This window comes from Ptychodera flava, chromosome 1 (genome assembly GCF_041260155.1).
Source record: "Ptychodera flava strain L36383 chromosome 1, AS_Pfla_20210202, whole genome shotgun sequence".
Classification (NCBI taxonomy): domain Eukaryota; kingdom Metazoa; phylum Hemichordata; class Enteropneusta; family Ptychoderidae; genus Ptychodera; species Ptychodera flava.
The window spans coordinates 40,262,374-40,275,882 of record NC_091928.1 but is presented as its reverse complement, the minus strand read 5'-3'; the positions used below and the strand labels follow the sequence as shown (position 1 = coordinate 40,275,882).

At 37.1% G+C, this 13,509-nt stretch overlaps 1 protein-coding gene across 2 annotated transcripts in view; it reads right to left on the bottom strand.

Moving 5' to 3' along the window:
- Nucleotides 1–646: 646 nt before the first annotated feature.
- The window catches only part of LOC139137121 (ankyrin repeat and BTB/POZ domain-containing protein 2-like), an 81,711-nt gene continuing 68,848 nt past the window's right edge, over nt 647–13,509 (bottom strand). For both annotated transcript variants that reach the window (XM_070705092.1, XM_070705084.1), the window contains exons 4-16: nt 9,607–9,811; nt 8,965–9,117; nt 8,190–8,355; nt 7,764–7,853; nt 7,426–7,527; nt 7,074–7,167; nt 6,293–6,567; nt 5,333–5,575; nt 4,939–5,044; nt 4,035–4,222; nt 3,582–3,650; nt 2,966–3,079; nt 647–2,481 (exon numbers count right to left, since the gene is read on the bottom strand). In XM_070705092.1, the coding sequence (XP_070561193.1) occupies nt 2,290–2,481; nt 2,966–3,079; nt 3,582–3,650; nt 4,035–4,222; nt 4,939–5,044; nt 5,333–5,575; nt 6,293–6,567; nt 7,074–7,167; nt 7,426–7,527; nt 7,764–7,853; nt 8,190–8,355; nt 8,965–9,117; nt 9,607–9,791 (1,977 nt within the window). In that variant the 5' untranslated portion in view covers nt 9,792–9,811 and the 3' untranslated portion in view covers nt 647–2,289. The remainder of the gene's footprint in view (nt 2,482–2,965; nt 3,080–3,581; nt 3,651–4,034; nt 4,223–4,938; nt 5,045–5,332; nt 5,576–6,292; nt 6,568–7,073; nt 7,168–7,425; nt 7,528–7,763; nt 7,854–8,189; nt 8,356–8,964; nt 9,118–9,606; nt 9,812–13,509) is intronic.

Here is a 13,509-nt window from a genome sequence, read left to right as displayed (position 1 = left end):
TTCTTAAATTACCAGGCTACTTTTAAGGACAACACTTGATCTGAGATTTAATAGGTCAGCACAGATTTAACGATATCATGCATATAATGACTGACCCCGGTTTTACACTTTGTTTGCAGATGGGTCTGTAGTAATAATGACTTGAGTATGCCGGCAGTGCTCTCACCAGGAACCCAGTTATATTTCTGAAATCGTGAACGGGGCAATTTTAACTTCACTGACTGACTACAGACACTCTCAGCTCCTCAACGGTTGCACAACAACCAACTTGAACTGGATACTTGAGAACATTTTCACCGGGTGATTGTTTCCCTGGCTTACAACGCCTCAATTTGTTTTGTACACCGTTGAGGGCGCTTCGCAGAAATCTGAGCTGCCTAGCGAACGAGGAGCTAGCTGTGGACTCTCCACACACACTATCAACAGAGGGGCTGTAAGTCTATACACACACTATCAACAGACATACTATACACCTCACATACACAAGAGATATTGTATTCTTTGTTCTTGAATGTTCTTGCTAATGAGCCACAAGATGGCAATATTTGCAGACACGTCACTGCATTTGGAAACAAACTATAAGGTATTCTAAGGCCAACTGAAATTCCAACTGAAATCCACTATAATAAGACAAAATCAAATGAAATATCACTGAACAACAAATTTTATTGTTAAAAAGCTTTACATTTTTGAACAAAATAAAAATAATAGTCTACAAAACACAACATCTACAGTGTAGAAATATATTTCAAATTGCACATTTGGTAACATGATTGTTTTTTTAATTTTCCAGGATACTAGTAGACCGAAAGACCCGTCGCTAGAGGGCGCTCTCTACGCTCCCCCTCTTACTGTCTTAGAGGGGAGTGTAGAGAGCATCCTTGAGCGACGGATCTTTCAGTCTAGACTTCAAGATGAACACAATGTCACTAAAATATCATTAGCTTTGCACTTTATAAATGTTTTAATCAGCACAGAGCATTTCATAATGCTTTAAGAGTTGTTTTAGTTCAAATATGACAGACGCGTTAATGTTTGTACAATGGCACTACTTTGAGTAAAAAGAATTAGTCGTCATGGAAACAAAAGTGCCTTTTTCAAACTTCTATATACAGGATATTTCAAAAGGTTGGAAACTGTATTTCCAGAGTGTATAAATAGTACTTTAATTATATTTCATTTGTTTTTGATATTCTTATTCTTGTCCCTTGTTGTTACACTTACATAAATTGACCTTTTTTCCTTTTCCAAAAGGGACCGTCAATCAGAGTAGTTGTAAAAGTATTTGTGCGGCAGAACTAGATACTGTGCTTGAAGCATCAAAATTTGAGATTTAAATATTGTAGAAATATTTTGTCTGTGCTTGGTGATAACTCTGACAGTTACTTGAACATAATCACAGATCTATCTTCGAATTTTCATGTCACGGCAAAAACCAATGTTTTCATGAGAGTTTATTTGAGTGAAAACCAGTGGTGCAATTTTCAAAATGTATTTTTGATATCATCAGATAGGTTTGGAAACAGAAGAGCTTTCACAGAAATAGCTGCCACTGTGAGAATACATCCTTTTGAGAATATAATCTTCAGAAAGAGTTTCTGTAAAAAGTTCTTTACGTTGCCATCTTCCCGTTTTTTGAAATGCAGAACATAACTGCCACCAACTCAGGAGGTATCTTGAATCGGAAAGAACTGTCTACACAGAAATACTGATGTGTTTTACTGCCATTGCTGACTGGTATTGGGGTCCGGCAAAAAAGTCAATGATGTTTTCTGCCAATATAGCAGACACCCAATGGTTTATAAAATACATGTTCAGTTGTTAAGCAAAAGCTAAACACTTTAAATGAGATATCACAGCACATTTAAAAACACTGTAAATGAGATAAAATACTTTTCAAAATTTTAAGGTAATTTCAATTTGCCATTTCCATACACTGATAACAATACACATTTTGGTTTGCTGCGAAAGAATGTTTCTGACTGAAAAGAAGATAACTTCGAGCGGATCAGAAAAACTCTGACAAATTCTATGTTGATTTGCTGCTGTCTTGACTCTTATGCAGTTATTACTTTGTGTACCGCATATATTTGGATTTAAGATAGATATAGATATTTCACAAAATCTTGGTATGAAATGCTCAGAAAACACAACATTACACATGTACAGATCACAAAGGTCAATGTACTTTTGAGTGTAACAAACTTTTCTTTGACTCATTTCCTTGTTTGTTTCTATGGCAACAGTTCATGTGACTTCAATAAATAAATAATGTGGATAAATTGAATTCTAGACTATGGTGCTCTGTCTTTGCAACACTCTGTGTGTCAGTGTGTGCTGCAGACCCTGAATGACGTCGTATGTCTGCAGTTTGCTGTTGAAGACCAGCTTCTTGAAGGAATCGCTCTTCTCTAACAATTCCGGCATGTTTGCAAGGAAGTAGCCCTCGCAGTATTCCATGAGAGATCTGGCATTGTACAGCTGTGGAATAAAACGAAAAACAAAGGACTTGTAATGAGTAAATCCAAAGATTTCTGTTTTGCATTTACAAAATCAGCTGAAATATTAATCCAAATGCTGATCAACAAATTTGGTTATGGTACAACTGTTACGTGCTTTTGTTTTTGGTGAACCAGATTTTCTGAACAAAATCAAAAGGAGACATTACAAATGCTTTCATTTTAATTGCACAATGTTTCCTCACAAAAGCATCTTTTTGAAATGGAATCAAAATGTTGTAATGTTGAGAGCTGTCACTGGGATTATCATACTGATATTGCACAGCTGAACAAAACATGTAATTACAGCATGAAGAGTTGAATTCACAACTACGTGACTTAATTGAACTTTCCTTACCATTCCTCTGCTGTAATGACCTTGAATTCAACTTGAGTCACCATTATTATCAGAAAATGTTTGTATATACACCTGTTCAAAGTCTTTCTGTTTTTATTAGTAATCTTACCTTTGCATGTTTGTAGAACTTGACAACATTTTCAAAAGTGAGCAACTTGGAACACAGAATTTCACAGTAACGTTGCAAGCCCTCCAGGAGAAAGAAGTTAGCAGCGGCCATTACCTGAGGAGAGAAACAACAATCCATCTGTTAACTGCTGCACAAATATGGTAGGTATTATAACTCCAAGGAATCATCTGAATTTGGTGTTTAGCTAATATAAGAACCTCAGAAAACACATGTAAATTATTGCAATAATGCTTTGAACATAAGCTATGCAGCCAGGCTGAGAAACTGAACCAATAACACTGCATATAGTCACTTCTTGTGAGCAAAAAAACTGGAAGTCTGACAGCAGATTAAAACTTTGATCATTTTGTGAAAATATGGTCACAGCCGCCTACTTACAACCTAAAGTGGCCTCGTTAATCTGTTTTCAATAGTTAAGCTTGTTGTAGCCAACCTTTGTGAGCTGGCACACTGTAGTAAGAAAATTCTGCTGCAAAATGAGTGTAAGCACATTACTTGGCCAGACTATTGAGGGCTCTTCATTGTTGGACAGAGACTATAGATACAGTGTAGCAAACATGGAGCTGAAAGAGTGTGTTTGTTTGTATAGTCTTACCTCCAGTACATCTCTTTCATCAATGACAAGGTTGTCAGTCCCACCATGGTACAGATACTCCATTACAATCTGTGAAGATAACCATCAGAAATATTAATTGTGTTGTCAATGATGGCAACTACACCATGCAAAGCAGGGTCTGAGTTTTCCCTACATCCAATTACATCAAAATCTATTTCAAAACCAATCATCAAATGGTTACAACCCGGTGTATCACAACTCCATCACAGTGTGGAATTCTTTCTTGTGCAAAGTGACATTTCTACTCTAGTCTCAACTGTCAAGAGCACGAGGCAAGGCCTTAGACCTCAAGTTTAAGTTTCAAGTAAGGGCAAGATACCATGGTAACACTTCTGCACTGTCTTCATGATGACAATTTGTCAACTTGACACTCAGCAGTTATCTATCCAATTAAAAAGAAAATTTGTTCATCGATGTCGAGACAGATCTTACCTTGAAGACATGATACCTGAAGTCATTGACTTCAATACAGGGCTGACCACTCTCACAGAATTTATCCGACAGCATTGCTTTGAATCGCTTTGACGCTGTGACCAGGATGATCTTGTGTGCGTAGAATGGACGTCCTTCAACGATGAAGGTCACATCAGACATGTCGGGATTATTGACGTATTGTGGATCTGAAGGAAAATCGAAGATTATGTGTCACTCTGTTTTGTACAGACAAATACTCAGTATTATGTCTTGTCAACAGAGCATCATACACCACATGCAATGTTATTGTTGATAAATGAATTCTGGTCCGGACTAGAATTGAGCTGTCAACAATGACACTGCAAATTACACACATACAGATTGAGTTGACAGGATGGAAAACTGGTGACACAATTTTTTGCGGGAGAATAAAAACACTGGAAATTACGTAACAGTTACAGCTAATAGAACTTTACCTGTGGAAATATTCCACACAAGGTTAGATTTTATTCCTGCATTGGTCAGAATTTTGCTGAATTCATGTGAAATGCTTTCAAATATTATTCTCAAGATTTAGTGATCTTGCTCTCAGTGTCTAGTAATGTATTCTACGGTATCAAGTCTGGACTAATGTATTCTACACAGCAGCTAGGATCAATTCTTTGAAACTCTGAAAGATCAAATAATGCCGTGTGTGGAGTTTCGTTCATCATATACCAGTCTTTGCTGGGCTACCAGCATCTCTGGGTTTATTCATCAAAATAGAAAGGCGCAATAGTGTCATATTTGTGATGGCAAAGTCAACACCGACAACAACTAACAACATTGGAAATCAAGGTTCATACATTCTCACGCGTATTTCCACACAACAATCACCTAAACATTTGCATTCTTGATGTTCATACAGCAAAAAGAAACTTACCAATCCTTGCTGGTGGACAGTAGTTAATTACTTTTATTTCTGGAATTGGTTCAAAACCATAAACTGTACAAAAGATAGACGCTAGCTGTTGGGCTATGACTTCATTCTGAAACAAAACCGACCGGTGGTCAACAGTCACTTCTCTGAACAGCGCCATCACACATATATGAAATTTATCTTTTGTTTTTATCTTAATTGTTTGTTACCAGCATCAATATCAATGGTAACTGATAGGGTTTCTGAAGGTCATTGTGATTCACTCAAAAGTAACAGTGTATTCACATAGAGGTTATCTTGTCTCACAAGAAAACAGATCTTTGAACACCTCTGCATCACTTACTGGAGTATCGTCAAATACTTTACAATGTTATTGGGTCATACTATGTATACATACCTTGCTTTGTCTGAATGCTTCAAACATTTGAGGAAGTCCATCATCGCAGAATTCACTGTTGTATTCATCTGGTTTGATGGAACAGAAATCTCTGAGTAGACACTGCACTATGGCTTTCCTGTGGAGCTGTTTGGCCGTGGCTAGAGTCTCTGTCCAACTGTGTAGCGTCCACGGAACAGCTAAACTACGCAACTCCATGGAAACGTCAAGGTAACCATGCTCACAGCTGTGGTACATTGCTTCCTGAAATATGCAAGTAAAATATTCATCAAAATTATGGAAAATTTAGTACGATTTTTTTTATCACAAGCGTGATTTCAGTGGGTATTTTACAGTGACAGAAATCAGGGGCAGTAGGTTTGTATTTTTGACATGAAAATAGAGATATCCACTATGGAAAGCATTAACCCTTTGGCTTTTAGTGCCAAAGTCGATTTTTGTTGCATTTATACAATACAACGCCAACAATTTCTTTCAGATCTTGACAATTTTTTTTCCGATTTTTCCCAAAATTTTGGTCAAAAAGTGCAGCCCCATAAAAATTTATGTCCATTTGGTCCAAAGTCATGGAAAAAATTACAGACAAATTCATAAAAATTGATAAAATGTTGCCCTGCTATTTGGGGGGAAAAATTACAGTGCTCAAAGGGTTGATGAATGTCAAACAAATACTCATAACATGCAGTTGATATCATTTCAAGGAATATTAAATTTACATACAGCAAGAAAAGAATCTAATGTGAATATTATATACAAATTTTTTTTTAGAATTAACAATATTTCTTAAATTTGGGATTGAATTACTTTTCATAAAGTTTGGAAATACATATCCTGAATGAGATATCACAGTTAAATTTGATTATGAATTTTACACTATGATTGACCTTACAACATTGAACTTGACCTTACATGATTTCATGCAATGATAAATTTGAATGAGAAATCTAAAGGAAAACTAACCTGGAGAGCAAGATCTCTCATTTTGGAATTGTCAAATTTTTTTTTTGAGGTAAAGCCATCATCATTTCCTTCAGCTAGTATTTCTTCCAACGAGAGGAAATCTGATGATTTTGAAACGTGTGGCTGAGAGAGTAATTTCCTGAGAACATTCCTGTGTCCATGAGCTGCAGCTAATGCAAAGGAGTTGTAAGATCCTCGGTGTGAGTGACTTCTGTCCAGGGACAGGTACGGATCAGCACCACGGGCCAGCAGTAATGAGACCAATTCATAGTGACCTGTAGAGGGCGACATTGACATATCTCAGTCAGTCTTCAAGATACTTCAGTCTAATTCAACCTAACACTTATGTTGGATGGATTCAAAAGATGTTGACAACATAATGATTATCAATAAATATATTTTGATTTGGATGCTTTTTTCATTTTTGGCAAAATATTAAGTTGATGCAATACTTTGATGGGGCACAACTTCATGGCCATTATTAGTCCTGAATCTCTCACACGTAGATTTACTGAAAATGATTTACATAGTTGTCCAATTCACATGTCAGAAGCAAGTTTCAGTACCAAGTTTATTGTCAGAAGAATGTCTGATTGTCTGGATTACAGATGTTGAGAAAATGGATACCCCCCCCCCCCCCCCCCCCCCCCCACCATCCGCACCCCAAAATTGAGAGTTAAATTTACATAGCATGTGTTCTTATGCACTGCAAACTCCAAGTCAGGAAATTCTTTAATACTTTGTGAAAGATTGTACCTGAGAAGAAAATAAAGTTTCTCACCTGCAGCAGCAGCCAATTGTAATGGAGACTCAGCCTGGTTGTCATGACTACTATCTAAAGCTCCGTCAACATCAGCACCAGCCTCTAACAACAACTAAAGTGTTTAAAGAGAGAACACACAAATATTTTAGAACCACTGAGGGTTGCATTGTGAACAGTAATTTTTCCTGTGGATGGTAAGCTGTGAACATACTGGCATGCAAGTTGACAGTGAGTAACTGATACTATGAAATATATAAGTTATATCTGATACAGTGTAGTGTGTGTTATAGTTTCAAAACCATCCATCATATGGAAGTTATTGGAATGGAAAGGATACCATGGTGACTTTATAATTTGCATCTTTTCTTACCTGCACTACAGGGATGTGTCCGTTGGCCGTGGCAAAGGTCAGCGCTGTCCAGTGTTTTACAGCAGGCTGGGCACAGGGACACTGATTTGGATTAACTGGAACCTGCAACAACAATAAAAATATTTGATATGTCATATCTGCCATAAAGTCTGCAAAATCACAGTTTTTAATACATTTTCCATGTCCCTGGATATCCACTGTACTCTGCAATCGTTATAGAACCAGTAAGTTTGCCGAATCAAGATTTATCAGTAAATGACGATAAACAATATCAGACTGATGTTCCTAGAACTGGTTTATTCTGGTCCAAACCGGTTCAATCCAGTTTCCATACTTACCATGATATCCAGGTCAGCATGTGCATCTATGAGAACTTGTACCATGGCTTCATCACCTCTGGCACAGGCAAACATCAACGGTGTCATTCCCTGTCAAAGAAAGAAGATTAAAAACAAAATGCCACAACTCACAGCATCATAATCAGCCTTTGTTATACTATGCTATCTTAGAATTGCATGAATTTTAATGCTTAGAACATAATGCATTTCCTGGAAATAGTTCTTTGTCTCAATGATGCAGAGTCGTTTTGTTAATCAACTTTCATCTGAGAAAAATTACAGGGCACTTTTATAGCTGTACTTGCATCTTTGCAATTACAATACACCAACTTGAATTACTATTGTTCCTTCTAATGTTTGATGCTGTGAAGAGTGAGGACACAAAGTTCTTTAAAGCCTGGAACTGTAAATTTTTATAATGCATACCTGTTCATTGATGGTATTAATGCCACTGTTTCCAAGCATAGCAATGGCTTGTGGTACCAGGTCTGTCCTTCCACACGACAACATTCTGAACGCCAAGTCCTGCTGAAAGCTGACGGCACACGCAGCCGCGTCTAGATGACGACTTGAACAGATAGACTCATCCGTCCTGTGTCAATAAACCATAGAATTGATTGTTGTATAAATGTGTTCATAAAGCATACATAAACAAATATATAAAGCCAGTTTCACCTTCACAACTCCAATGTTCTCCTGAGAGAGAAATATATGGTTTTATAGTGCAATTATAAGGAAGTGAAAATATGATCATTTAATCGGGACTCATGACCCAATCTTTTATTAAGTTTAAGTATGAATTGTAAGAAATTAATGATTATTTTGACAGGAAAATACCAAAAGTTGATTCAATTAATATCTTTCTGCATTTTGAAACAAATGCCATAGCAAATACTGTAAACAGAGTGATGATTATCATATTTTGTTTTCACTTATTATTTTCTGATGAGAAGTTTTTTCTATTCTTTCTTTTATTTCCAAGCAACTGTGAATCAAACACACTGTTACTGGCAACCAGCTGTGCAATTGGACAAAAGTACACGTTAAATTGACACTGCTATGTACCAACTTCACTTCACGGATACAGACGGCAAATTTCTCAAACCAAAAATGCCCTTTACAGTCTAAACTTAAGACTACTGCAAGCTCACATCTCTGTGCAAAGTTATGTGATATTGACTGGGTTCTGTTGATAGTTTACCTGAGAGACCTTGGAGCATTATCAATGCCAGGTAGAAGCAATCGTGCTGTTTGCCGTACGTCATCGGCATCCACTACTCCGCTGTGACGATATTCACAAAATGCTGTTGCAACACGGATCCACTCAACCAATGGTGGTAGAATCACATAAGGCCTAGCAGAGAGAGAGTAAACCGGGAAAAGTGAATTTTTTTCCAAAATTTAGTCACAAGAGAATACAATGGAATAGTCTTTCCCATGTTCTGCATTTTCAAAGAAATTAGATGTACACAGATACCGCAATTCCAAAACTGTGGTGAATTGTTTTTATGTTCCCATCTCTGCAACACAAATTACAAACATAACATATTGAACATTCTTGATGGGAATATTTTCACAATTCATCCCTAAAAACATCTTGAGTGGAAATAATTTTGCAATTTCTCTCAGTATAATGGGTCTGCAGTCATCCATGGGTATGCTGCCACCAAGTGGCAAATTATGGAGAATATAATCACTCCACTTTAAACCATTTGTAAAGCAGTTATGAGCAATCTGTGTTATCTTGAGCTGATGATTACAGACCCAACCATTGAAAAAAATGGAACAAACTACATTTTTTTCTTTGGCAAAAGACACCAATGACAAGATTATTATTATTTACCTTTCTGGGTTAAGCTGCACAGTAGGTGGATCCATATTGGGGTTTTCACTGTATTCTAACTGACAACATCTCATGTAGTAATACAATGTGTGAAGTGCACTGGGACTCCATGTTATGCAAGTCTTACTACTGTTGTGCTTGGTTGGTGATGCTGACCTTGGTCTTGAACTCTGTTGGTAATGCATGGCTCTGCCTACCAGGTCACCTGCAGATGAAATGAATAAAATTATCGTCTCTGCTGTTTTGTGAAGTATTGGCTTTTACTTGATATTCTTTCTTTCCAGTGTTCTTGTAACGTAAAAAAACTACAGAATTGAGGTACAAAAACATTCTGACAAGATAAATATTTAAATAAGAGAATTATGCTTGTTGAGTGTAAAGCCAACACAACAATGGTATTTCACAACATCCATGGTTGTCTTTCTAAAAACAGAAGACAAAACTTTTTATCTCATTGCAGCATCATCAGGAATCGATTGAAAATGTTATGACAACATGACTAGTCAACATGACTTACTTAGTAGAAGTACAATGATTGGACCAATCCCTCGGTCAGAATGCAAAGAAACAATTTACTGTATGCTATTATATCTCTACTGTTTAAATTCAAGCTATAATGAGTTGTGGAAACTGCACAAATACAGGAAAATCACGCTTATCGCCAAGACAATTGTGTAACTGTAGTACATGTAACTCCTTATCACTCGATTTTTAGCCAAAGATGCTGTTACGATCCCGTTTGCTGAAGCATGTTCAGTACATTTTGCAACAACAACTCAATAGGATTTTCAGTACTCATTCAACAACTTGTTCACCCCCAACTTATAGGTTAACAGCTCCATAATCACCCTTGATAACAATGGATTTGGGCCAAACCATGTTGATGAAAGGGCTTTTCGAAAGAGTCAAAATGTATGTTCTGGGAAGCCTTTAAGATGAGCAATTTTTGTGAAGCCCTTCATCGCCTCAAGGGAATTATTCTCAATATCTCAATGGATGAAAATACAAGCTGGAATGAAACCCGGAATAGAGAAAGTTCCTTCTCAAGAGATGATGGAGTTAACCAAAGTGTTGCTGAAACCTTTGTTGAATTTTAAACGTTATTTTGTTCAGTCAAGAATGACTAATTTTCCGGAAGACTTCCATTTCAATTCCGTCTGCAATCTCCCTGGCTCTGAGGAGGTAGTTTCCATGGAAACAGTCTGCCATGGAAAAATTGCCAGACAATGTGCGGTCAAGATGAAGACGAAGTAATCAACTTTGTGAACGTACAATTTCATTCATTTCCTGACATTACTCTCTTGGGGGTCAAGAACTCCAAGAATTTTGTTTTTTTCTTTCAAAACAAGGAATTCTATCACTTAATCGTTAATCGTAATCATCATTGTAATCTATCAAAAATGTGTTACACTGATAATTTCAATTTCCTTTCGGACAAACTCTAAAAATGTCATGTAGCTTTAAGGATTTAACAAATGATCTTCACACATTCCGCAATTGAAATATTTCTGTTATCGTCATAATTTCATCAATTTGTTGAAATTACCGCCGTATCCAGGTTCATTGCCGATAAATAAAATTCTCCAACTCCTTTTATTTCCAAGCAACTGTGAATCAAACACACTGTTACTGGCAACCAGCTGTGCAATTGGACAAAAGTACACGTTAAATTGACACTGCTATGTACCAACTTCACTTCACGGATACAGACGGCAAATTTCTCACACCACAACAATGCCCTTTACAGTCTAAAATTAAGACTACTGCAAGCTCACATCTTTGTGCAAAGTTATGTGATATTGACTTGGTTCTGTTGATAGTTTTGGGAATGTGCGTCATTGCAGATGTTGACATGGTAACAGCTGACAGTCAGTTGACATAGCAACAGCTGGCATCACGTATTGCCCACACGTTGGACTATCTGCTTTCGAATTTCTCCTCACAGCACCCATGGAGAGAGTCTGTCTGGCTGTCTCCTCTCATAAAACAAAGTCTGTCTTCCATTGTTTTGACAGTTTGTTCTGATTAAAACACCACCGATCCAAGTATTTTGAGCCGCGAGGAATTTAGACCCTCAGTTGAAGAATGTCTCGGAGAAGGTGGAATTTCACAAATCATTGTCAGACCAGTCAAGTTGCGGTGAAATTCCCCTGGACGAAAATTGACAGCCTCAAGTGTGACGGAAATTAAAATGGGATTGTTTCACTGATAAGGCAGAGGAGCAGCCAATATGGCATAAAATTTGATTTGCAAGTCATTTTGCTGTTAAAACTTCCCGTGGGTGGAAAATTTAGGTGTCGACTCTAAATTTGGGCAAATTATGAGCAATCCTGCAGTAATTGAAGTGAAAAATGATTTTGCATATCAACAAAAATGTCAGATCCACCAAAACGCATTATTTTATTTACTTCTTCGGTGATAAACAAGAACGCTCACTTCTTGGGTACAAGTGTTGTTCCTTTGCACTTTTCCTCAGTAAGGTATAGAGTTTGTAAAATATGATGTGGGTTTTTGTCAACTGTTACCAAACACTTACAGTGAAGAGCACATTGATAAACTACAATCTGGTTTGTGTCTGTCACTGCGGTGGTCATATTTTCATCACATGATTGACTCTGGTAAAGCGCTGACCAGATACTGTTCTGCATTGCCTGTTATCAGATATCTGTTTGGTTTCCACTTGACTGGTCAACCACAACAGTCGATAAGTGAAAACCAAACCACATCCATCTCCCCCTCGGTGTTTTTATATTAAGATTCAATTAACATTTCTATTGTTTTTGTTTCTCCTGTAAATTATAATTTCTTGTTCTCCTTCCAAAATCATATTGAAATCTGCCGGCATGTATGAATACTAAAACTGGAGTCCTACTTTTCTGTTCCTCTGAACATAAGTCCAACATAGTGAGATGTGAAGACTGGATATGTAACCACATCAGACAGTGATTAACAGACATTGACCTGAGACGGTGTGCGTAAGTTAATTGTGTAACATACTGCAACCAAAGATCAAAGACCAAAGATGGCAGAATTGGTTGACAATAATACACGTCAATCTAATTCCTTCACATCAGTACAATAAATCCTACAAGACTGATATCTCTGAGATCTCCTGAGGTATAAAACTATGTGATATATGTTCTATTGGCTTTTGAAGTGTTTTGATGAAAACTACGCACACATGCATTGTGGGAAATTAGGATCTTCAATTGCAAAGACAAAAGATAGATATTCTCAGAAGGATGCTCAAACAATATGTCAAGATATTTGACTATTTGACTACCCTTCTCGCAGACTGAAAGTGAATGGTCTTGAAGATGTCACAATCAAGATCTTGAAGTAGATGTCGAAACTCTGAGTTTATTGAATTGGTACATACATGAATATCGGATTTAAAATACACATACAAGGGGACGGGCAAACCATAAGTGGTTCCAGTACCGTAACTATTTTGGTTGAACCGAAGCTACATAAGTAAGTGAATTGACACTTCAATAGTTTGACAGATCGGCAAACGCTTATAGTGACAGGTGATGACAATGTACATACTACGATTATACCTGGCAAAATGGGCAGCAGGGATAACGGCTTACTTGCATCTGAGAATCAGGAATAAACTAAATCAAGTTTCACCCTTGCATGTATACAGGGATGAGATAAACACACAGATGCTTACCTCAGCATAAATTTGAGACGTGGATCATAAAAGTTGGAAGATATTGTCAGTGTGATCCTGGTGTGTGATGTTTATTATCATTGCTCATCAAGGTAATCTATTTGGAATCAATCCAAAATCACTGTCTGCATGCACTGTATCTATAAATTATTACCAGACTAGGCTCTACCTGGCTATAGGACAATTAAGCCAAGGTCAAAATTGGTGTCTGTACTGTCTTATGGGAA